The sequence below is a fragment of the Nanorana parkeri genome, unplaced genomic scaffold, assembly GCF_000935625.1.
Source record: "Nanorana parkeri isolate BGI_ZX_2015 unplaced genomic scaffold, ASM93562v1 scaffold1164, whole genome shotgun sequence".
NCBI lineage: Eukaryota > Metazoa > Chordata > Amphibia > Anura > Dicroglossidae > Nanorana > Nanorana parkeri.
In genome coordinates this window covers 224,523-250,395 of record NW_017307432.1, presented here as the reverse complement: position 1 = coordinate 250,395, position 25,873 = coordinate 224,523, and the positions used below count along the sequence as shown (strand labels likewise).

The 25,873-nt window shown below is 43.7% G+C and overlaps 1 protein-coding gene across 1 annotated transcript in view; it reads right to left on the bottom strand.

The window, feature by feature from the left end:
• The window catches only part of DNAAF3 (dynein axonemal assembly factor 3), a 214,329-nt gene that overhangs the window by 29,841 nt on the left and 158,615 nt on the right, over positions 1 to 25,873 (bottom strand). The window contains exons 6-9 of the mRNA XM_018568266.1: positions 7,937 to 8,059; positions 3,342 to 3,464; positions 2,237 to 2,456; positions 834 to 948 (exon numbers count right to left, since the gene is read on the bottom strand). Coding sequence (XP_018423768.1) covers positions 834 to 948; positions 2,237 to 2,456; positions 3,342 to 3,464; positions 7,937 to 8,059 — 581 coding nt within the window. The remainder of the gene's footprint in view (positions 1 to 833; positions 949 to 2,236; positions 2,457 to 3,341; positions 3,465 to 7,936; positions 8,060 to 25,873) is intronic.

Sequence of the window (25,873 nt, the reverse complement as noted above, 5' to 3'; positions counted from 1 at the left end):
AAGGAGGCCCCTGACGGGCTGGGGGGGGGGGGGCGCACTGTGACAAAACAGCCAAAGGCTGGTCGGCCACATGCCTCCCCCGTAAAAAATCTAACAGGCTGCCCCAGATCCTAGAGGGGCTGTCGCAGCCCAACCACATTTCAGCTGAGTTCTGCATGCGCTTGAAGGCTGAGCTGGAGGGTTGATTGAGGGTCAAAAGGAAAAAATACACTACAAATGGAAATAAAAAGGTCCATATTCCTTGCCGCTAGCAGATGGGGAGTTGGGCCACCAGCAGAGGCTGTCCCCTGGGTTCGGCTTTTTTTTCTGCCTAGGGTCCTACTCCTGCAGGTGGTGGTATGAGCCATCAGTACAAGATGAAGATGTCAGCTGTGTCCTTCAATGAACAGAAGAGAATTAAAAGAAGAAAAAACAGAAGACAGACAGGGTTATTCACAAAAGGGTGAAGAGTTTGGAGAGGGCAGGAGATGTGAACAATCTAGGACAACATAGCTGAACTGGTAAGTGAGCTGAATTGGAGAATTTTTCCAAATCAGATATTTTGGCCTAGATTGTTCACTTCTCCTGCCTTCTCCAAACTCTTCACCCTTTTGTGAATAACCCTGCTAGATACAAAATAAAACGTATGACCGAATACAAAGATACATAACACAAGACATAATAGAGTCATAATACAGTTACTACTAAGTCTTATGCTTGACAATATGGTAAAAATTTGATTGAATTCCTCCTAGTTGGTAGGAGGAATTCAAAGGAATACACTACGGAAAGTGAAACAAACAATAAGGCCATTTGATAAAGACCAAATTTGCAATGTCGACCTGTTTCATTACCTGCAAGAGAAATAAACCAGGTTGAAAAGATTAAGGAATTTGCTTCTCCTGTGAAGTTCACTGACCCAGCTGAGGGGCAGAAAGTGTACCTCAACATTGTCAATCTTGACAAAATCTAGAAAATAAAAAAAAATGGACAACACAAAGTTAAATATGCATACATAAATATACTCTACACATCACTAATCAGTTACGTTGTACAAAAACTGTTTCCAAACTGCTCATGCTTCTAAAAAGGGTTGGACCGCTGAAAAATGGTGATTCAGCAATATGTGGAGACTGGTAGGCTGATTCACCTGCTTGCTTCATATAGTTATTGAGACCCCTGCAAGATTTCCTCATCATAAAAACAAGTTTAGTTTAAACTGCATAAGATGGTGAGAGGTTTTAATTAAAAAACTAATGTATTTACATATCACCCTCAGAAAATAAATAAAAAGACTCATACCACATGATCTACTTCTTTACTCTGTAATGTGACAAACACTGCAAATTACTTTTTTAAGATTTACACGTACATTAAAACATGCACTAAAACAGCATTTTCATAAAGCCACAGTGCAACTCAAAGATATACTTCACTATATATATATTACCTATCTATAGATAGATATATCTATCTATAGAAATAGATCTATATATCTATAGATCTGTATAGATCGATCTATACAGATAGATCGATCTATATAGATATATATATATAACCCCATGTTTTTTCAGAATGAGACTAAGTATGCCAGATATAAAAATATGATTGGACTGGAAAAGCCTGCTGTGTTAGCTGATATGCAAGAGTTGGGGGTATCCAGCTGGAACTATAGTGAGGAGAAAGCTCATGCTTTGCATCACCTTAATTGTAATGCAGTAATTGGGAGGGGTGTTTTTGAGTAAGCTGAAGCCACGGACACAGATTACATTGGGAGAGCAGTTCTTCTTGTATAATCTGTGAGATTTAACTGTCAGTTTGACACTGGCTACTGTGTGACTACAGCCTGAAAGTACACACCCATAGAAAGGTTCTATTTCACTAATGTTAATAACTTCACCATTCTATGTGCCAGAAATAACTGTAGTGCCTACTAAAGAAACACATTGCAGAATAAAATGTTTATTTTTCATGAGCTATAAACTACCACAGTTCCTACATAAAGAATACATTTTGGTCATAATGTTAATTAAAAGCTGTCTCTGTTTTACCATGTGATTAGATAAAACTGGTTTAACTATGCAAGAACCACCCTCCCCATTCCATCCCATGGACCATAAAGTGGCCTGTCCACTGTAGATGCAGAATACAAGCATGATACCTCTCAGTTTGGGGGACTGGCACACTTTGGCATCTTTGATTGAGTGCCAAAGGACCTTGTTCCTGCACATATGCCAGATATTTAGACTAAAATTACTTGGAGTTTGGCTGAAATCTTTGCGATCTGTACCACCACCAGTTTGCTCAGTAGCTTCTTCCTCTTGGATAGTAGTTTCATTAACAGAACTAGCAGGTACATTACAAGCATTGTGGTCTTCAGCCCCATCTTTATTCAGTAATGGTAAAGAGTATTTCTGTCCAGTGACCAACTCATGAAACATTGATGTGATGTTGAATTTTGAAAGATCTTGAGCAGTCTATGCAAGAAAGAAAAGCACAACATACAACCGTTAGATGCATAAAACACTGAGCTTACCTGCTACCAATTATCCGTCAAACTGGAAATGGGAAAGAGTACTGAGGATGGGAGGCAACACCCTTTTTAGCCCACACCCTCCATAAGGGACCTTCACCACCCCCGTTTTAATTTTTTTTTTAGTTTTAGTTGTTTGCATTTAAGAATTTGATTTCTTTACCCTATACAGGCATCCCCACTGGAACACACAAACCATACATGTTGAAATCAGCTGATGTTCTAACTTCATAGCCAAGCAGCTGCTGTAGAATGTTGTTTAGACCAAACAGGAGCTTCCTTGGGTTGGACTATTTCTGCAAATGAGACAACTTCCAAGGAACAATGATGGAGAAGGCTCAATCACCAGAAAGCATCCATAAATGCAGCAGCCTGATATTCCATTATCACAATTTTAATCCTACTAACTACCCTCTGGGAGTGGAAGTCTATAAACCATGGTTCATATCATAATTACATATAAAGTTGTTTTGGCACAAGCAATTTTTATTGCATGTGACAACATCATAAATCTAGTAATCCCTGCCAAAACAAAGGAATCATTATTACATTATTACAATTGATCCACAGCTGGTGGGTTTTCAGGAATGTCATATGTTCAAGTAATAATAATACTTATTGGCCTACATTAAATCCTTGCATATTATATATTTTTGTTTATTGAGAGCCCAGTGATGCAAGTTCTTTAAACTTTGGCCCATATACAGCTTCTTGAATTGCTTAAGAAAAAAAAAAAATAGGCAAAGTTGCTGTGTATCCTGCTCTTATGTATTCTTTCTAGCTCCAAAGACCTCAATAAAACACCAGAATGAGACATATAAAAGCCAACCTTCATATATACGCCATTGGTAGTCTTCAGCAAGCTGTTTTCTTCAGTCTCTATGCCATATGCTATGTAGGGACTTGTTGTAATATCTCCCCAGTAACCTCGAGCACGTACCTTTCCACATCTCTAGGAATGACAGGGTGCATTTATACAAGGTAAAGTACTACAATTATCACATAGTTACATAGTATTTGGGGTTGAATAAAGACACAGGTCCATCAACTTTAACCTTTGTGTGTATGTCGGTACACAAGTGCCTATGTGGTCTTGTTTTTGAGAGTACCTGTAACCCTGTATGTTACGGTCACTGAGGAAGGTGTCTAAATGCTTTTTTAATAATTCAATACTCTCAGCTGATACCACTGCTTGTGGCGAGTTCCAGACTTTAACTGCTCTAAATGAAAAGAAGCCCCTACGCCCCTTGTGGTTAAATCTTTTCTCCACCAATTTTAGGTGGTGGCCTCTAGTCTTTGTTATGGAGTTTACTGTAAAAAGTTTATTGCTGATGTTGCCATCACCACTAAACATTTTGTACATCAAAATCATGTCCCCTCTTAATCGCCTCACTTTTAGCGTGAACAAGTTTAAATTTAAAAACTTGTCTCATAGCTTTGGTCCTTCAGTCCCTTAATTAGTTTTGCTGCCCTTCTCTGGACTCTCTGCAGCTCAAGGATATCCTTTCTGTAGATTGGTGACCAAAACAGGACCGCATATTTCAGATGAGGCCAAACCAGTGATCTATAAAGTGGCAAAATTATTGCTTTGTCTCTACAGTACATTTCATTTTCAATATTCTTCAATTGCCAATAGCCATAAACTGCTCACAATGTAAATGTGTTTAATGAGATATACACAGAAACTCATTTCTATCAAAACAATTACACCTAATAGTGTTTTTTTTGGAAGGAGGGTAATAACAAGCATTTGCCTCTGTACATATGACAAAGTACACATGACAAAGCATGATATAAACAGTACTGCCTATGCATTTCCAAAAGATCCTGGAGATGCATATACAGTGCATTCAGAAAGTATTGAGACCCCCTTAAATTTTTCTTATTTTGTTAGGTTGCAGCCTGATGCTACAGTTGTTTAAATTATTTTTGTTCTCATTAATCTACACTCAGTACCCCATAATGACCCCATAATGACAAAGTAAAAACTGAATTTTAGAAATGTCTGAATTTATTAAAAAGAAAAAACTGAAATAACACTGGAAATTTAGCTCAGGTGTCTCCCATTTCTCTTGATCGTTGTCGAAATGTTTCTACACCTTGATTGGAGTCCATCTGTGGTACATTAAATTGATTGGGCATGATTAGGAAAAGCACTCACCTCTCAATAGAAGGCCTCACAGCTGACAATGCATATTGTATTAGAGCAAAAGCTATGAAGTCAAAAGAAGCTGCCTCTAGAGCTCAGAGACAGCATTATTGCAAGGCACAGATCTGGGGAAGGCTACAAAAAAAAAGCCTGCTGCACTGAAGGTTCCCAAGAGCACAGTGGCCTCCATAATTCTCAAATTGAAAAAGTTTGGCACAACCAGGACTCTTCCAAGAGATGGTCACCCAGCCAAACTGAACAATCGGGGGAGAAGGGCCTTAGTTAGAGAGGTAACCAAGAACCTGATGGTCACTCTGTCCCATCTCCATACAGGATCTCAGGAGCTCAGTCAAAGTTTCAGAAGGACAACAATCACTGCAGCCCTCCACCGATCTTGCCTTTAGAGCAGAGTGGCTAGACGGAAGCCTCTCCTTAGAGCAAAACACATGAAAGTCCGCTTGGAATTTGCAAAAAAAAGCACATGAAGAGCTCAGACAGTAAGGAACAAGATTCGCTGGTCTGATGAAACCAAGATTGAACTGTTTGGCCTCAATTCTAAATGTTATGTCTGGAGGAAACCAGATACCACTCATCACCTGCCCAATACCATCCCAACAGTGAAGCATGGTGGTGGCAGCATCATGCTGTGGGGTGTATTTCAGCAGCAGGGACTTGGTAACTGGTCAGGGTAGAGGGAAAGCTGACTGGAGCAAAGTACAGAGATATCCTAAATGAAAACCTGTTCCACAACCCTCAGGAAGGTTCACCTTGCAACATGACAATGATCCTAAGCACACAGCCAGTAAAACACAGGATTGGCTTAGCAACAACTCTGGGAATGTCCTAGAGTGGCCCAGACAGAGCTCTGACTTGAACCCTATTGAACATCTCTGGGGAGACCTGAAAATGGCTGTCCATCGACAGTCCCCATCCAACCTGACAGAGCTTGAGAGGATTTGCAAAGAAGAATGGCAAAAAATCCCTCACTCCAGGTGTGCAAAGCTTGCAACGACATACCAAAAAAAGACTCAAGGCTGTATTTGCTGCCAAAGGTGCTGCAACAAAGTACTGAGCAAAGGGTCTGAATACTTGGTCAGTATGTCCAATATGGGGGACTTGTTTTACCCCTTCAGAAATAAAAAGCCCCTCTACTTGTGGAATTTTTTTTTTTGCCTTACCTATAAAATCCGTTACCTGGAGTACATCGCTGGACACAGAGTTCATTCTTGAATGAATGGGATATACAGCTACCCCTTCAGGTGACTGGACACTGGTAAAATCAAAGCTGTTAGGACAGCCCTGTATAATCACTCCTACACGCAGCCAGCCTCAGTTTTGTAGCAAGCACTATCACAGAAATGAAGAGGGTCCCGTGTCCTGTGAAGTAGGACTGAGCCTTGGGGGACCCCTACAGAAAGAGGAAGAGGAGGGGAGGAGTTAGAATTGTAGGTGACACTGAAGGAGCGCGTAGATAAGTAGGATGAGAACCATGAGAGAGCAGAGTCTTGTAGGCCAAGCGAGTGGATTTTTTTTGAGGAGCAGCGGGTGGTGAAATGAACATTAAAATGAACATTAAAAAATATAAAGATAGCGGGGGTCATCATCAGCATTTCTGTACTACAAGGAATTCAACAGCTCAATCAGGAAAGTTACAATCTATTTCAAAAAACAGATTGCTACAAAAAGTAAAAGAAACCCAAAGAAATTCTTCATATACTGTATATCAATAGTATAAAGGTAAGGATTATAGGTTGAACTCGACTGACGTGTTTTTTCAACCTGACTATGTAACTATGTAAGGACTGAATACATAGGCTTCATAAAGGATAAACAGGGGAAGTAAGTTACAACTGGCAGTTAGAATGCAGATGTAATAAAGACAAAGTCCACTTTTTGAGAAAAAAAAATCATAAATGAACATGTTTTCATAAAAGAAAAAATTTGCATTTTTTCTTTTTGCATTGCAGCCAGTAAAGCATTGCAACCGCGATCAGTCGATCGTGGGTGCAATGCTCTGGCTCCTGCAGACTTTTCCTCCCGTCCATGTCGCCGCACTTATTCCATTGAGAACTACAAGCCACTCTGCCACAGTGATGGATGGGACTTGTATTTTCTCAGTTCACAGATCCTATCAAAGGAGTGCTCCGTCATGCACAGCCACGCCAAATGAAAAAATGCAGCAGCAGCTGAACCTGTGTTTCAGGTAAGTGGGGAGGCCTATTGTGACCATATTTCATATTACGCCCTGAATATGGGTGTAACATGAAACATGGTCCAAAAGGTTTATAAATTGTACTACATGGGTAGTAAACTAGTTGTATGAATGGATCAAGAGGGTAGTAATAAATGGCTAATTTTCTGCATGGTCTAAGGTTCTGACCAGAGTACCCCAGGGATTGATCCTGGGACCAATTCTGTTTATCTTATTTATCAACGGTATAGAAGTTGGAATAAATAGCTCACTATCCATGTTTGAGAAACGAAATGACAGCAGCCTTATCCACCCAGAATGGGCGATTATTGTCTAGGAATTCTATGTACATTTGCCATTAATTACTCATAGGAAGAACAATCCAATTGACACCTTAGAAAACCTGCCTTGTGTCCCATCACTTTTGCTCTTCCTTGTGTTAAACAGCTTCCTCTGCAGGCTGCCTGTTTTTTTAAAAAGGTGGTTGGTATTTGCTCTTCTAAGTTTACAAAATAAATTTTTTAATAATGTATATTACAGGTATTTTTTCTATTTATACCCAGACTATGCTGTTTATTACTAACTTAATCAATCTGTTTCGGGTTACAAGCTTCTCGGTTTACAAAATATACAAGAGGATGGTCGTTCATAAAATGTACACACACACACAAACACACAGATACTGTATATAGGTTGAACTGTATAGACTCGTGTCTTTTTTTCAACCGTACAAACTATGGATAGATATGGATTAAAAAAACCAGGAGGTTACACCTTCAGAAAGTGTTTTCAGTAACAGCATCCACATGTCTATTGATTTATTTGGCAAGAGCAGAAGTTTATAGTGGAGAGCTTCCCCACAATTATATAAAAAAAAAAAAAAGGCTGCAGCACATTTTACAAAATATTTTTTTTCTTTATTCAACACTTTGTGCTATGTTATTAAAGGCTGCTCATATGAACTAAGACAAGTTTCTCTTTCATTAACATATTTTCTAAAGAACCCTAATTGTTGAGATAATCTAGTTGGTATGGGTGGTTTAAAACAGTTTCATGATACAGAGACTAAGCTTTCATTACTCACATGTGTCACAGTCATATGTGAAGCCAGGGTTTTATTCGGAACATCATAGATTACTTCACGTATGATAAATGCAACTCCTTTTTCTCTCCAACGTTCATAATCGATAGCATTAATCACTGCAGCCTAGAAGCACAAAAGTAACAAGGCATTAAAAAATTAAAACAGATGACACAACTTGTCAATGGCAAATTTTCATTTCAGTATTATGCAGTTAAGAAAGTGTTATTAGAAAATAATGTAAAGAAAGTATACACAATTCTTGCCAGAATATTTTTCAAACCATGAGGGCTCATTTACATTTTTCTGTTGCATCAATGTGCATTATATTGTGCGCTAAAGATTGTTGCATTAAGGCAGCCCACTGAAAATAATAGGTTGCCAAAGCACCAAAGATCCTAAAAATCGGATGCGTCACAAAATTTGCAATGCACTATGGCACGTTTTGGCGCTCTGCAGTGCACGTGTGTGGCAATGAATGGCAACATAACGTAGGAACACATGTAATACAGAAACAGAATTCTAAACAAACCTTTTTCTGCACAGCTAGCTAGTCCTTGAATCTGTGACCCTCAACAAGGAGTGAAATCAACACTGCCCATAGAAACAAAATGAGAGCAGCCTAATCCATCCAGATTGGGGGATTACAGTCTAGGAATTCTATGCACAACTGCAGGTAACTACTCTCAAAAAGAACAAACCAATTGACACCTTAGAAAACTGCCCTGTGCCCCATCACTTTTGTTCCTTCTTGTGTTAAACAGCCTCCTCTGCAGGCTGTGTTTTTTTTAAATAGGTGGTTGATATTTGCTTTTCTAGGTGTACAAATATGGTTTTTATTCTGTATAATAAAAGTATTTCTTCTAATTATACTCTCTATGCTGTCAATTAGTAATTTAATCTGTTTCAGGTTACAAGCAGACACTCCCTCAGCTAGAAGAAAATAAATAGTTTGATTTAAAAGAGAATTATATGGAGAGCTGAAGTCTGACAGTGAAGCTGTCACTTTGGCTCTTCAGAGCGAGAACTGAATGATCAAACACTGCTGATCGCTCAGTTCCCGATCCCATGTCAGTCATCTGGCTCTAAAGATCAATCAGGCAGCACGGTAGATCCCAACAATATTGTTGGGATCTTTTCCAGCTGCAGAGCTTTGCGCAGCCAGCATATAGTGGGCAATAGACCGCTATATGCTGAGTTATGGGTCACAGGAGGACATAGTAAATGTCTTCTTGTGACCTTAAAACGAAATATGGCCACAAAAGGTTCTCTTTTAACGGTAACCCCAAAATGATGACTTTTTAAAGGTTCTACTAATAACAGCTATAATATGCAGGCAAAGTAATAAACAAATAAAATATCAGTTTTAAAAAAACTAATCCACAACTATTATACACTGAGTGGCCAGATTATTATGACCACCCCATCAGTACTTCGTTGGGCCACCCTTTGCCTTCAATATTGCGGCGATTCTTCTTGGCATTGACTGTCCAGTTCTGTGAGATTTGATGATTATGGAACCAGCTGCCTGATGGCTCTTTCAACTTCGTCCCACAAATGCTCAATTGGATTCAGATCTGGTGATTGTGGGGGCCACCTAAGCAAGCTAAATTCTCCCTCATGTTCTTGAAACCACTCCTGCACAATACGAGCACCGTGGCATGGTGCATTGTCTTGTGGGAAGAAGCCATCTCCATTGGGATACGCCATCAACATGGTAGGATGAACTTGATCAGCAACGATACTTTGGTATGTTGTGCTATTAAGACGTTGTTCCACATGAATTAAAGGGCACAAATCATGCCAGGAAAACATGCCCCAAGCCATAATACTGCCCCCACCAGCTAGAAGGGTTGTATTCATGCATGTGGGGTGCATGCTTTCATGCTGTTCCCGACAAATTCTCACTCTGCCATCTGCATGATGCAACTGTAAACGTGATTCATCGGACCACATTACTTTTTTCCAATGCTCGACTGTCCAATCCTTGTGTTCCTGTGCGAATTGGAGACGTTTTATCTTGTTAACTGCAGACAGCAAAGGTGTTCAAACAGGCCTTTGGCTTCCATATCCCCTACCATGCAGTATACGGCGAACAGTGCGTTCAGAGATCATTTGAGAGGATCCCTGATTAAGATCGGCAGTAATTTGATGCACTGTTCCCTTCTGTTGTCTTGTACCAGTTTTGCCACTCTCCGTTCTGCCCTAACATTGACTAGTCGCTGACGGCCACAATTCACACGTTCAGACCTAGATTTTCGGCTGACAGTCCAGTCTTTAAACACTTTAACAATAGCTACTCTTGAACATTTAACAAATTCTGCTGTTTTGCTGATACTCGCTCCATGGCTCTGAGCGGCAACAATCATCCCACGTTCAAAGGCTGTTAAAACGCGTTGTTTACCCATATCTTCAGAAAAAAATCACTTCTACTGTCGTGGTAAACAACCTGCTTCCCTATTTATGATGGTCTGGCTCTCTAGCAACTTCAGCGCGAAATTATAGCTAATATGCCTACAAACGTCAGGTGGTCATAATAATCTGGCCACTCAGTGTAAGTTCCCTTTAAAAATGAACTCTGGGCACAGCTTTGAGCACACAATTATGTAAAACATCCTTCATTTAGTACTTTGTAAGCATAACTGAAGCCTCTACATTTATACATTATTGACTATTGATGTTCTGTTTGTTTTACATTTATCAAGATGTCTCACAGGATTCTTATGCTCTGTTTCAACTGAGAGCAGTAACATAGTAGAAATTGATAGAGGTCCTGAAACACCTTCTGCAGGGCCAATGCAAGGATTTTTGCCTACACAGGCGAAGGAGCCTAACAAACCAACCCCCCGGCAGCCTTATGGTAGAGCTAACCCTGCATAGACATCCCATAAAGCAGTACTCCAAAACTAACAGGAGATCTGTGTTATCCATGTTTCAGGTCAAACCAATTATCTCAGAAGCATTTACAAAAAAGGAAGACCATCAGCTACTAGTCCCCTATATGTGAAGCCACCAGCAATGAAACCCCAAATAGTTTACTGTGGAGTACCCCAATACAAAGACACCCCAAAGTCCATCACTCCAAAAGGCAACCAAGATGTCCACGTTACATAGTTACATATTTGAGGTTGAATAAAGACTTAAGTCCATCAAGTCCAACCTATTGCGTGTATGCATTTATGATTGAGCTGGTGTGTGCGTGTGTATGAGTCCATGTGTGATTTTGCTCTTAGCAGTACCTGTACCCCTGAATGTTATGGTCTCCAAGGAAAATGTCTAAGTGTTTCTTGAATAATTCCACACTCTTTGCTGAAATCACTGACTGTGGCAGTGAGTTCCAGACCTTAACCGCTCTAACTGAGAAGAACCCCTTGCGCTGAAATTTTTTCTCCACCAATTTTAGGTGGTGGCCTCTAGTCTTTGTTATGAGATTAATCGTAAAGAGTTTGCTAATAATGTTGCCTTTACCATTGAACATTTTATACAAGAAAATCATGTCCCCCCTTAATCTCCTTACTTCCAAAGAGAACAGATTTAATTTTAACAGTCTTCTTTCATAGCTCTGGTCCTCCAACCCCTTGATGAGTTTGGTTGCCCTCTGCTGGACTTTTTCCAGCTCAAGGACATCTTTTCTGAGGACTGGTGACCAAAACTGGACCAGATACTCTAGATGAGGCCACACTAGTGCTTTGTAGAGTGGCACAATTATAGACTTGTACCTGCAATACATTCCTTTCTTAATACAAGACAGGACTCTACTTGCTTTGTTTACAGCCGCCTGGCACTGCAAGCTATTCTTCAATCTGTGGTCTACAATGAGCCCCAAATCTTTCTCCATTACTGACTTACCTAGTTGCATACCCATAAGTGTATAGCCCATTTGCGTTTTTTAACTCCAAAGTCCATTACTTTGCATTTATCTACATTAAACCGCATCTGCCATACATTTGCCCACTCCCCAATTTTATCCAGGTCCTCCTGTAATGTTACAATGTCTAAATCCGTATCTATTACCTTCCCAATTTTGGTATCATCAGCAAACACAAACATGGCTATTCAATCCCTCCCCGATATCATTAATGAACAGGTTGAATAGCATAGGGCCTAGCACAGAACCCTGAGGCACACCACTCGTGACCTCAGCCTAGTCTGAAAAGGTTCCATTAACCGATACTCTTTGTACGCGTTACTGTAGCCAGTTTTCTATCCACGTGCACAGTCTTTCATCTATGCCCATAGCCCTTAGCTTGTATAACAAGCGTTTATGTGGCACCGTATCAAATGCTTTGGAAAAATACACTACATCCACCGGCCTCCCTCCATCCAGAGTTGCAGCTCACACTGAACATATCCAGCATTTGGGAAAAGAATGACAATCATCTATTGAACCCCTATATGTAAAGCCAAAAGGCATCGACACCTCCAAATCCATTACCATGGACCACCCCCAAAACAAGGGCACTCTCTCATAGATCTTCACTAAAGAAAGCATAATGAACAGCAGATAACAAGTGACCTTAAACTGATGTTTAACTGCTTCAGGACCGCCTAATGTAGATAAACTGTGGCATCCTGAAGCAGTCTTACCAAGATCACGACTGCTGCAGCCGTTTAAAAATAGCTGGCAATGGCTGTTTCATATACAAGCGATCCGGTGGCTACACAGCAGGGGCTGACTGGCAACTTTTAGCCCAGGGGGCAAGTACAACCCAGAGGCCCAGGGTGCAGCAACTTGGCCCCCCTCCCGCTCTGCCTCTTCCCCGCCTTCTCCCCGCCCCTGTCTGCCACTTTTTCCATCCATGTAACAGTAGTGAATGGTCGGCTGATGTGAGGACTCCTAGTAAGTTCATGAAAGGGTTGATTGGCTGGGGGATGGTGCTCTCCTCCCACTGGGCTCCCTACATGGTTCTGGCCTTACTCCGCTCCATGTCTGGTACTTAGGCACTCTCACCCACTGTAGACCGCCGCTGGCTGTCCATGCTTCTGGGCTGTGAGCTGTGGGAGGAGAGGAGCGAGGTTAGTGGGAGGGGCCGGACAGTGTCAGCATTGTATAATTTTTCTCGATCCTATACATTTTCTCGACTGTGTCACTTCCAGTGGGGCTGAGTCATCCGAATCAGCTGTTTTCATGACCGCCTTTCTTCATGGCATGTGCACCTGGAACAGACGCGGTAGATTATGGGTTGAGGATAATTATAGCACACTGTTAGTGGAGGGATGCCTCTTCAGTGCTGTGCGGGTGTACGACTTTTTAGAGGGCCGCCCGTGGGGGCCTCCAAAGGTCAGCCTAGAGGAGCGATCGGCCGCCGTGTACAGAGCCGCATCTGTAGCAGCTCTGTACTCTGTAAGTGGCGGCAGAGGGAGCCACTGCACCAGTGGCCGTAAAATTCTATTAGCGGGGCCAGTGACGGGCCCCCTGACGGCCGCGGGCAGCGGCCGTTTTTAAAGGCAGCACAGAGGCCCGGGGGCAATTGCTACCCTGCCCAGTCCACCCCTGCTACACAGCTACCTGATCCTTGTACGGTGCTACAGAGTGTGCCTGCTCCGTGGTCCCCTTTGATTAGAGGGAGATCAACACACTGCTGATCTCTCATCTGATCACTGGGACCGGAAGTTATGTGTATTACATCACTTTCAGTGTCACTCTGTAATTTCTCTGGCTGCTAGTCACATTCACTGTTCATGTTGTTTTGCTTGCAAATTCCAGATGTGCTGACGCTGAGCGATGTACTTGGAGAGCTCATCATCCTGGCTACTGCTGCAGACTGTTCCACTCTCCTTCCTGGCAATTTGCTACATTCACCTTGACTGGAAGCTATTTCATTCAGCTCTCCAACCTGGCAGATAATCAGCATCTCATCCATTCACAATCATTACAACTCCTTTCGAGTCTATTAGTCCTCTCTCCTGATTTGAAAAATGTTCCGGAGGACTTGGCAGCGAAAGGGTTAAGCCAATTAAAATTTGAATCTAAGTATTTTACACTCCTACTCAAAAGGGAAGTGTATGACATAGGACACACTGTCTCCTCTTTTGCTGTGTGTCGGCTACCTGTGCTACTGCCTTTCATAAAAATGTGTTTATGATTATGAAGTGAAGTCAACTTTTACTGTTACTTTATGAGTTGCTGGACTGTGAAGTGAATCAATTTCTACTGTTTATGGTATTGAGTTATATGCCAAGTAGCTGGACTGTAGTGGGACGCATGCTGAACATTAGTATTTCCTAATTATAAATTGCTGGCTATAACTAATCATCTTTATCTAAGAACAGACTATTCTACAAGTGAATCCTTACAAATGGCTTATGAAGTAATATAGTCACGCAGTAACCATTGTGTAAGGAGGCATGAACTCTGTGTTCAGGTATTTAGCATATGCATCCGCAGTTGAGATTCAACCTTCTATTCATTTTGTTATAATAGTCTGTTGTCGTTACACCAGCAATGTAACGGAGGTATATACATGAACCAGCAATGTAACAGTATAACTGAGTTATTCTCACTGACCAGCAATGTAAGAAGAGGTATTTTCACTGACCAGCAATGTAATGGAGGTATTCTTACTGACCACCAATGTAACAGAGGTATTCTCACTGACCAGCAATGTAACAGAGGTATTCTCACTGACCAGCAATGTAAGATGAGGTATTTTCACTGACCACCAATGTAACTGAGGTATTCTTACTGACCACCAATGTAACTGAGGTATTCTCCCTGACCACCAATGTAACAGAGGTATTCTCCCTGACCACCAATGTAACAGGTATTGTCACTGACCACCAATGTAACAGAGGTATTCTCACTGACCACCAATGCAACTGAGGCATTCTCACTGACCACCAATTTAACGGAGGTATTCTCACTGACCGCAAATGTAACAGAGGTATTCTCACTAACCAGCAACGTAACAGAGGTATTCACACTGACCACAAATGTATATGCAGTATTCTCACTGAACAGCAATGTAACAGAGGTATTCACACTGACCGCCAATGTAACAGAGGTATTCACACTGACCGCCAATGTAACAGAGGTATTCTCACTGACCAGCAATATAACGGAGGCATTCTCAATGACCACCATAATAACGGAGGTATATACCCCTCCAACGCTATTTTTTTAAATACTAATATATGTACATAAACATACTTAAAGGAGAACTATGAGGTGAGTAAAAATCACTCATCCTCATAGTTCGAGCCGATGTGTGACAATGAAACTATTACACGTCGGCTTAATAGATCGGGAAGTGAGCGAACACATACCGTCGCTCGCTCACTTCTCAATCATCTTCATGCAGAGAGCCATGACTGTCAGTCACAACTCCCTGCAGGGATTCCCCCCCCTCCCCGCTCCTGCAGCGCTGATAGACAGAGCCTGCTGTCACTCACGCAGCTGGGTGGATCTCGACAGCATTGTCGGGGATCCGTCCCAGCATACCGCGAGCTGTAGCTCGCGATATACTGAGCTTTGGGTCACGGGGGAACGCTAGTATATGCCCTCCCATGACCCTTAACTATGCTTAAAAGAGAACTATGGAGAAAAACACTTACCCCATAGTTCTCTTTTAAGCATACCGTTTTCCGGCAGTCTTGAGGCTGATCACGTCCTTCTTTTTCTTCTTTAGCAGTAGGAGGTACTTCCTTTGTTACATGTAGTGCCATGAAGTCCAAGAATACTGTGAGTCCTTGGTGGGGATGGTGGTTTGCATATCAATTAACCATGATATTTCCATATGAATGAGTCACAGCTTGTTGATCTATAAATACAGCCGCCATTCATATGTAAATATCATGGTGAGTGACAGCTTCGGCCACAGTGCGAGCTCTCAGCAGGCTCCGGAGAGAGAGCACACACAGCAGAGGAAACTGGGGGTGGGGCTCAGACTATAGAAGTGGAAGCTCAGAGCCCCATCCATAACGCTGCTTCTGTGTGTGAGACGTTTTTTTCCGCCCCCCCAACCAGCACCCTCAAGATGCTGCTGGCTCTGTTATAGAGACCATTCCCCCTGATCAAAGCATTGTCAGCTGAGAAAGTCAATGGAGATATATATTTGGAACGCTCCACTCAGGTCAGGATAAACTCTACCTTTCGCACCAAAACGAAATTTCATGTCCCTTGGTTGTTCTCCTTCAGGTCCGCTCCTGTGGTAATTGATCTGCAGAGGCTGGAAGCAATAGCCAGCCTGCTATTGGCGATTTCAAATTGCAGTAGCCAATAGCAGGCTGGCTATTGCACCCACCCACTGCCTGCTGTCAATCAGGCATCACCTCAGAACATGCAGGCAACCTCGCTGCTTCCCCCCACCACCACCAGGAGAGGATAGGGCAGAGCACCTGAATCAGGAAATCAGATCAAGGGTCAGTCCCTGTTCTTTCTGCGTGACCTCTGCACTGCGTTACACACTGACCTCTACACTGTGCATCACATACTGACCTCTGTGCCACACCGCTGACCCCTGCACGCACACCGCTGACCTCTGCACGGTGCCTCACACTGCTGACCTCTGTACGGTGCCTCACACTGCTGACCTCTGTACAGTGTCTCACACTGCTGACCTCTGTACTGCGCCTCACAGCGCTGACCTCTGTACTGCGCCTCACAGCGCTGACCTCTGTACTGCGCCTCACAGCGCTGACCTCTGTACTGCGCCTCACAGCGCTGACCTCTGTACTGCGCCTCACAGCGCTGACCTCTGTACTCTGCATTACACCTTTGGCCTTTGCATTACCTTACAAACTCCCTTGCGACAAACACACAGCACTAGTGCTGTACACTACACAGAGTGCTGTACACTACATCTCTGTAATGCTCACCCTGCTGCTCCAGCCATGTTATTGGTCGGTGCTTATTAGTATTTAAAAAAAGATAATTCTGCTGCTCTGCCTGCTATAAAACTACAGATCCCTGGAATCCATGCACAGCAAGTGTATGTTCACCTACATATAAAACATGTTATGGGGGCTTTCTCTGTGGTCCAAAGATAGAACAACTTAATACAAAAAAATGTCATACAAAGTAATTTATTGATTATACAGTGCTAATACATTTCATTGACATATAATCACTCTAAAGTTCATGGTACGCTTTAAAACAATCCTCTCTGATAAACTCACATTAGCTACATAGCAGTTTCAGCTTGAACTTTCCAAAAAACAATAATATTTTGGCTCCAGGAAAATCCACAATTGATCATTGTACTGAGGCCAATAACACAGCAGCATGCTGAAGCAGCAGGATGAGCATTACAGAGCTGTGAGATGCATGTTATTTGACTACAGAGGAGCAGTATGTTACGCACTTCATGCAGAAGCACAATCATACCCCCCACCAATTGTATATATATTGTTGCTGCTCTACATTATACTATAATGACGGTTTTATTCTGCATTGCTGTATAATGTATTGCTGAGATTTGTAGTCTTCTATAGTTGGTGGTATTATTCTGCATTGCTGTAAATTGTATTGCTGGGTTTTGTAGTCCTCTATAGCTGACTTTTATTCTGCATTGCTGTATAATGTATTGCTGGGATTTGTAGTCCACTATAGCCGATAGCATTATTCTGCATTGCTGGGATATTTAGTCCTCTATAGGTGGTGGTATTATTCTGCATTGCTGTATAATGAATTGCTGGGTTACAGCGCTGGGATTACTAGGGTAGCAGCGGTCACAGCCACCACGGGCAGATGAATATATAGCTCGTTATTGTGCTTGTGGTGGGGGGGCAGGCCGGGAGTGCCTCACCTGCCACTGACCTCATCGCACATCCCTGCTCTGCACTAGCTGCTTGAGAGTGAATGGAGTGTGATTGCTGTTAACTCTTAGGCAGGCCATACATGCTGGGATCAATAAGATCTCAACATGTACAGAGCTGTTACTAAATGCTGGTGCTCAGAAGCATTTAGTGACAGCTCGAATTAGCTGCGCAGGGCTTCTGATGGCCCTGAGTGACAGTTGATCCCAGTATATGCTGGGATTAGCAGTCACTAATAACCTCAGATAATGTAGTGAGAATGACTACATGTCATAATCACTGCCTGATCTGAATACTAAACCAATGTTAAAACACATTGACATGACATGACCATTTCTCTCCCTGTCATAACTGACAGAGATATGTTTAAATGTTAAACACAAAATCAAATAAAAGTAGATCACTATAAAAATTAACCTCTTACGGTGATATCTGCAGCTGAGCAACCGATTTGTTTTGCACCCTAATGAGGTATTTTTTGGTTTTACTCCTAATGACATACAGAGTACTCCTTTATCACTGAGGGGGCTATTCACTAAGCTACCAAAGGGGGGCCGAGTCACTGTACCATGGGCCTCTGGATTGTACTTGCCCCCTGGGCCCATAGTTGCCAGTCAGCCACTGGTCTGCACCAACCACTTAGAGGGGGCATCCTCCCCAGGAACAGTCGTAGCCTTGTTAAGGCGGGACACTGCAGCATCCACCAGGATATGCATGGATCATTTCTACCAAAATCCTCTGCCAGTGGGTATATAACAGAAAACAGTTTGGCAACTTTTCCAATCTAGTAGATAGAATAAAAAACAAGGCATGATGGGAAACCCTGTCCGAGTGCCTGGGCCTGTATACCTCAGGGTAGCAACTAATTTGGAAGTAGTCATAGGTACAGCCAGGGGCGGAATGATCATTTGGGCCTTCGGGCGCTGCCTGAGGGCCTGTGGCCACAAGGGGGCCAGTCACTGACACCCCCTCCCCCGCTGCCCTTTCACTTCCATCCAGCCCACACGGATGTATGGCACAGCATGTGCCCCCCGGGGCCTATCTCGTGCTGCTCCACGACTGATTCCAGCTCCTTTGTTCCCAGGGTCTGGCTGGCTCTGTTACTGTCCTTTCAAAAGTGTGCCCAGATCTAGGTGAGAAGAGACCTAAGGTGGTGAAGAGGTGGGTGTCAGACATGTGCAACAAATGAAGAAAATGTGTAAGGGAACCAGTGATTATTATCATACAAATATCACAGCACTATTAAGCCCAGCTTTTTTTTAGAACAAATAAAAATAACAGGCACATAGGAAACAACAGTTATTTGGTCAGAAAACAAAAAATTGTATACTTATCTACGGTAATTTTCCTTTCCTGACACATATGCATGGCAGCATACAAATGGGTTAACTCCTCCCCATAAATCAGATAGGACAGACTAACAAATAAAACAAGAAATCTCCCGCACTCTGTCATTCTTATATTTTAGCCAAACAAACAATGACAGGGAGGGAAATCTATGCTGCCATGCATATGTGTCAGGAAAAGGAAAATTACCGTATACAATTTTCCGCTTTCCAGACACAAGCATGGCAGCATACAAATCGGATATGACAAGCAAAAGACAGGGTGGGTACTGCACTTAAAATGTATTTTCTTAAATTAGAATCTGAACTGACAGTAGCCAGTAGCTCTGCCAAAACCCACTGTGGTAAGGTCTGCTGGATTGACTCTGTAATGTGCCAAAAAGGTGCCACAGACGAAGATAAAGCTCTTGTTGAATGAGCTGTGATACCTCGTGGAGGCAGCAAACCTTTCGCTGAATATGCCCTATTGATGGCCTTGATCATCCAGGCTGCTATAGTCCGTCGTTGCTGCTTGTCCCTTACGTGGTCCAGCTGAAAGAATAAAGAGGGTCTCTGCAGACTTGAATCCTGCCATCTTAGCTATGTAGATTTGAATGCTGTGTCCCACATCTAGAGCATGATGTTGCTCATCTGCCTCCATTGGAAAGGTAGGCAATACTATATCTGGATTCAAATGAAACGCTGTAACTACTTCAGGACAAAAAGAAGGTAAAGTCCTAAGCACTACTCTGTCTTGCAGAAAGCACAAATGAGGTTCTCTATGGCCTAACGCCTGCATCTCGGAGATTCTCCGACCTGAAGTGATTGCAGTGAGAAAGACTGTTTTTAATGTTAAACACCAAATGTTTGATTTTTCTACTGGATGAAATGGAGTGGAGGTCAATAAATCCAGGACAACATTGAGATCCCAAGAGGTTGTCAAAGCCCTTCTAGGAGGTCTGATTTTCATGCAAGCTTTGATAAATTGCACTACTGTTGGATGCAGCACCCACCTTGTAGAAGAAAAGGTAGATAATGCAGATATATGAGAAATATCCAGAGTAGGAAAAAACTTGCTTCTAGTAGCGAATTCTGTAAACTTTTTCCACACATTGCCATAAATTGAATTTGTGGACAGTTTACATGCTTTAAGCAGGGTAGCCACTACTGATGAACTAAACCCTTGGATTCTTAATCGTTCTCCTTCAATTTCCAGGCCGAAAAGCAATATCTCTCTGGAGCTGGATGTATCATCTGATCCTGGAAGAGGAGATTCGGTAATATTGGTAGCCGGAATGGGTGAGCTACTGCCATAGATTGCAGAAGGGGAAACCAAGGCCTGCGAGGCCAAAACTGAACAATTGCTATTACCTCGCCTTGGTGTTTCAGAACTCTGAGCAATAGTTGATTGATTACTGGGATTGGAGGAAACGCATATGCCAGATTCGATCTCCATGGACTCGACAGTGCATCTACTGCTATGGCCGATTGAAATTTCACTCTGGAGATGAATCTCTGGCACTTGGGATTGGTCGGAGTTGCCATTAGATCCACATCTGAAGGACCCCAGTGCTTACAAAGCTGAATAAACAGTTCCTGATTCAGAGACCATTCGTGTGGGTGAAAAATGTTGCGACTCAGAAGTTCCGCTAAGTAATTTTGTTGAGCTGGGATGTATGTTGCTCTGAAGTCCAGAAGATTGTCCTGGGCCCAAGTCAGAATTGGCCGTACCTCTTTCAGCAGCGTTCTGCTACTTGTTCCGCCCTGTTTTTGAATAAATGAAACAGCAGTTTTGTTGCCTAATTAGAGCAACACCCTTTTCCCGCTGATCAAGGGAGCAAATGCTATTAGATCTTGCCATGCCACTCGGAGTTCCAAGACATTGGAAACGATCCCAAACTCCGACCTGGACCAACTGCCCTGAGCTAGTGCTTCTCCTAGGTGTGCTCCCCAACCACGTGAGCTGGCGTCCGAGGTGATTACTGTCCAAACCCACATATCTAATTGGTGACAAATGAGAAGATTTGTTGTTTTTAGCCACCAGAGGGAACTGGTCATAGATGATGACATCCTGATCTCTTGAAACAAGGACCCCCTGTCCCATTGGTTGAGGAAGCCTGTCTGGAAGGGTCTGAAATTCCATCTGGCCCACTTGACCATTGATATCGCTGAGGACATTATCCTTATAATCCTCAGACAGTCGGATGCCGGAAAGTGTGTTTTGCACAGTACCACAGGGCCCCTAGGAAGATCATTTTCTGTGTTGGTTGCAACTGACTTTCTGAGAGGTTTATTAGCCAGCGGAATATCTGGAGAGATTGAATTAGAATCTTCCTGTGCTCTAGTAACATTTCCCGTCACAGTGATTTCAATAGCATGTTGTCTAAGTAATGGTAAATCTGAAGGCCTTGCTGTCGAAGGATAGCAATAAAAGGGAGCAGAATCTTGGAAAAGGTTTGTGGCACTGTTGCAAGGCCAAAAGGAAGAGTCACAATCTGAGGAATTGCTGAAAACTGGGATGTATGGGAACATGTAAGTAGGCGTCGGACAGATCCACTGATAGCATCCAGTCATGGAATTGCACTGCTCGGACTATTGATTGAAGAGACTCCATGCGAAAAGACTGCCCCTTTATGTGCCTGTTGAGGTGTTTTAGGTACAATACTGTACAATATCCACCTGTCTTTTTCTGTACCAGGAATATCAGGGAGTAAAAACCTTTCAATCTCTGATCGTACGGCACCGGCACTATTTCGACCTGTTAAAGCAATGTTTGGATGTAGGCTTGTAATATTAATTGTTGGAAACGAGCATGTGGGGCATGCGTGGCAACAAAGTGAGGCAGAATTGGAACCGACTTGAACTCCTATGTGTGGCCCTCTGAAATTTTTTGAGCTACCCAGGCGTCTGGAATGTTTGCCGTCCAAACCTGAGAAAATAGAGGCAGCCTTGCCCCTATGATTCAAGTCTGGGCAGGGATACTGTCAAAACTGCTTCTGAGCTTCTGGAGGATTAGCTGACTTAGGCTTGCCAAATTTTAAAAAGGAAGCTTGCGAACCCTTCCAATTTCTACAGAATTCCTTTCCAGGTTTGTAGGTTCTCGAATCCTTAAAGTTATCACCAGGGGGCTTGGTCCGGCTATGAGACGTGAGGTAGTGGAGCTCCATGTCCCAAACCCTACTCAGCTGATACTCACCTGACTCGGAAGACATGTCATGGCGTAGGAAGACCCAGAAGAGGTCCGGAGCGGGTGCCGGGACTCCAGTCTCTGCCTTCTTCCACCCCGTGCCTGTCATCTCAAAGTCCTGGGTCCGCGGCCGATACGGACAGCCGGCCCTCCCCACACCCAGGCAAGTGGACTCCTTCACGCCCCCGCCTCCCCGCTATCTCGCAGCCCAGCCGAGCCAAACGCTTGTGGCCGGGAGGAGACGCGAGAAGGACCGGCTCTACGCTGCCCCTGGAAGTTGCCAGTGCCTGCGTCCATCCCTCCACACCTGTCAGCAGGAGAGACTGAGACAGCGGACATGGCAGTGATGCGGCCAGTTACAGGTGGGGAGATGCACGAGGAGACACCCTCCCGCCCTGGCTCCCCACTACCCTCCACCTTGGGTGAACAGATGGCCCGGGACATAGTCTGCCCTGTTTGCTGATCGTCTGCCTCTCCCGAGGAGGGCACGTCCTTCTCCGGAGATCCATGCCCAGAGATTGGGACGCAGGCCCAACCTCTCGGGAACCCCGAGTATGATGAGAACCCTTCATTTCACCTGTGAGGAGGTTAGTCCCTTCTACTTTGTGCCACATGTCGCCTCAACAGTTATAGTCTGGGTCTGGAGACCCTGGTGATGGGTCGGACGATTCTCCATACGACGCTTCTGCTCTCCTGGTGATAAACTGCAACCTTTCCTTCCATGTTAATGGGTCATACATGGGTCGTGGCCTTTGAGAGACATGTACATGTTCTAGTTTGCCAGTTTAGGTTTGTTGGTTTCTGGGTGTTGTTTTTCACCTTTTTGTAGAATTATTTTTTTCCGTATGCCAGTTGTGTGCCTTAACTTTCTATTGACTGAAAAATTTTCTTTCACAGGTTCTTAAATCCCAAGACGAGTGTCATACAACTCTACCATGCTTAGAAAGCTACGCAGACTTCTGCCTCCGGGCTGTGGGGTAAGATGGGGGGATTTTTCCTCTTTACCGGTCTTGGACACAGCCGGCACGCCTTCGACTTAGCATACTATAGTGTTCAGCGGATTAGCGGCTCATGGACTTCTCATTGAGGGCCGTATGTTATGCTGTGTATGTTATTTGAGCTACCTATATTTTGGATTTACTTGGGTTTAATAACTACTTCTCCCACACTTGCTCGCAAAGGGATTGACGTACGATTTATGGCTTCCTCAATATATTTTGGGTTGGTGGGCACGGGCCAACATACTGGTGTAGCTAACCACTCTCCCAAGTAGGATTTTTCCTCACCCGGCCTTCCTTTTTCATTTATACCTAGGAAGGTTGGGTGTCGAATCAGGACCTTTTTGGGTTGTGTTGTGCTTTCTTTTGTCTGTGTCCGTCTTTAGCTGCAGTCTTCCACTTCTTGTTTCTATAACACTTTCCACTCCTGCTCCCTTCTTGTTTCCTACTCTGTTCTTCTCCTGCTCTTCTGTGAGTGCTGGTGGGGGGCTTCGGATAGCCCCTCCTTTTATCTACCCTCCTGGTGTCTTTTTTGTTTGCTGGAGTGTGGGGTACCCCTGCTTACCCTTTGAGGATGTCTGAGGTTCGCTTGGTTTCCCTTAATGTTAAGGGCTTAAACTCCCTTGAAAAGAGAACGAGTGTCCTGAACGAATTGTGGAGACTCAGAGCTGATGTGGCGTCTCTACAAGAGACCCACTTTCAGACGTCTAAATTCCAGCAGTTCTCAAACTTCCGCTTTTCAGTGGGATACCATAGCTCCACCCCCCACTCTAAAATAAAGCGAGTTAGCATTGTGATGTCCAAGTTGGTTCAGTGGTCGCTAAAGGCACATGTCGACCCAGAGGGCCGTTTTCTATTTTTGACTAGAGACTTTAATGGTAGACGGGTGACACTGGCTACAATATACTGTCCCAACCAGGGCCAGCTAGTGTTTCTGGAAGATTGCCTTTCTACTCTTAGTGAATTTCAGGAGGGGGTGCCAATTCTGGGTAGCGATATGAACCTGTGTCTGGACCCCCTTGTAGATGCCTCCAGATGCATGCAAAGCCTCTCTCTTCCCGCACTCAAAAGGATCAAAAGGGCCCTACAGTCAATGCGTTTAGTGGACATCTGGAGACTGCAACATCCGTCCGATAAGGACTTTACCTTCTTTTCCACCCCTCATCAATCCTATTTGTGAATAGATTATTTCATGATATCCCATGATGCTCTCCCCAGGGCGGTAGGATCTTCTATCGAAACCTCGACAGTTTCCGCCCATGCACCAATCACCCTTCTCCTTCGTAGGGGTCCACCCTCTTCTCGGGCTGGGAGATGGAGGCTTAATTACTTCCTCCTACAGGATAGATCCTTCCAATTAGAACTCCAGAATGCTGTTGGAGACTACTTTACTGCCTAGTAAATGTGTGACTAGGGCCCTCCTTATTTGGTGAGGATCCTATCTTAAACGTTCCAGACTGGCACGCACTACTCAACTCCTTGCCCAAATCTCACGCCTGGAGACACTGCACAAACGGTCTCTGGCTCAAGCGCATGCATCTGAACTTCGGATGATGTGTACAAAGCTTTCTGCTTTGCTCCTATATAAGACCAAGGCACAACTAGCCGTTCTTTTTAAGAATTTGGGAACAAACCTGGGAAGGGCCTTGCTAGATCACTGAGGGAGGATGCATTAAAGACTTATATTCCCTGTATAGGTGGTAAGGCGGTCAAGTCTTCCGATATCGCAGAGTGTTTCCGTGCTTATTACGAGGTTCTGTACAATTTACCTGATAGGGCCAATGGCTCTGACTCGAGGGCTAGACAGTGCTCCATAGAGTCATATCTGCCTGTGTCTGGTCTCCCTAGACTTGGTGCTGTGGACGTATCTGCCTTAGAGGTACCGCTGACAGTTGATAGATTTTACTTTCTGTGTGAATTCATCAAACCAGCTAAGTCTCCAGGTCCGGATGGCTACACAGCCGCATACTACAAAACGTATGCCCCGCTTCTGGCTCCCCATTTTGTTGCTGCTTTCAATTCTATTTTAGAGGGGCACAAGCTTCCTCCGGATACCCTGCATGCTTACATTGTAGTGATTCCGAAGGAGGGAAAAGATCTCTCAAACTGTTCCCGTTATAGGCCAATTTCTCTCCTTAATCTGCACCTACATTTTTTTTCCAAGATCCTAGCACTTAGGGTGATGCCTCTCTTACAGACGGTCATACATTCAGACCAAATGGGCTTTAAGCGAAAGACAACACCACACGAGTTCTCAATGTGATTCACATAGCCCATGCACAAGGTTTCCCCTTGGCGCTGCTCTCGACGGATGCGGAAAAAGCATTCGATCGAGTTGACTGGAATCTTCTGAAGACTACGTTCCGTCATCTGGGCTTTGGCACGCATATGTGCGCCTGGTTGGACGCCATTTACTCCTCGTGTCAATGAAGCTCTATCCCCCTTCTTTCATTTAACCAATGGGACGAGACAGGGGTGTCCACTGTCCCCTTTGATATTCATCCTGACCCTGGAACCTTTCCTACGTAGAATCAGGATGAATCCCAATATCCAAGGTCTTAGGGTGGGGAACGACCATCAGAAGGTGTCGGCGTTCTCAGATGCTCTCCTGTTTTTTGTTTCGTGCACCCCCCCCCCCCCCCCACAACACTTTACCAAACTCCCCCCAGGCCTT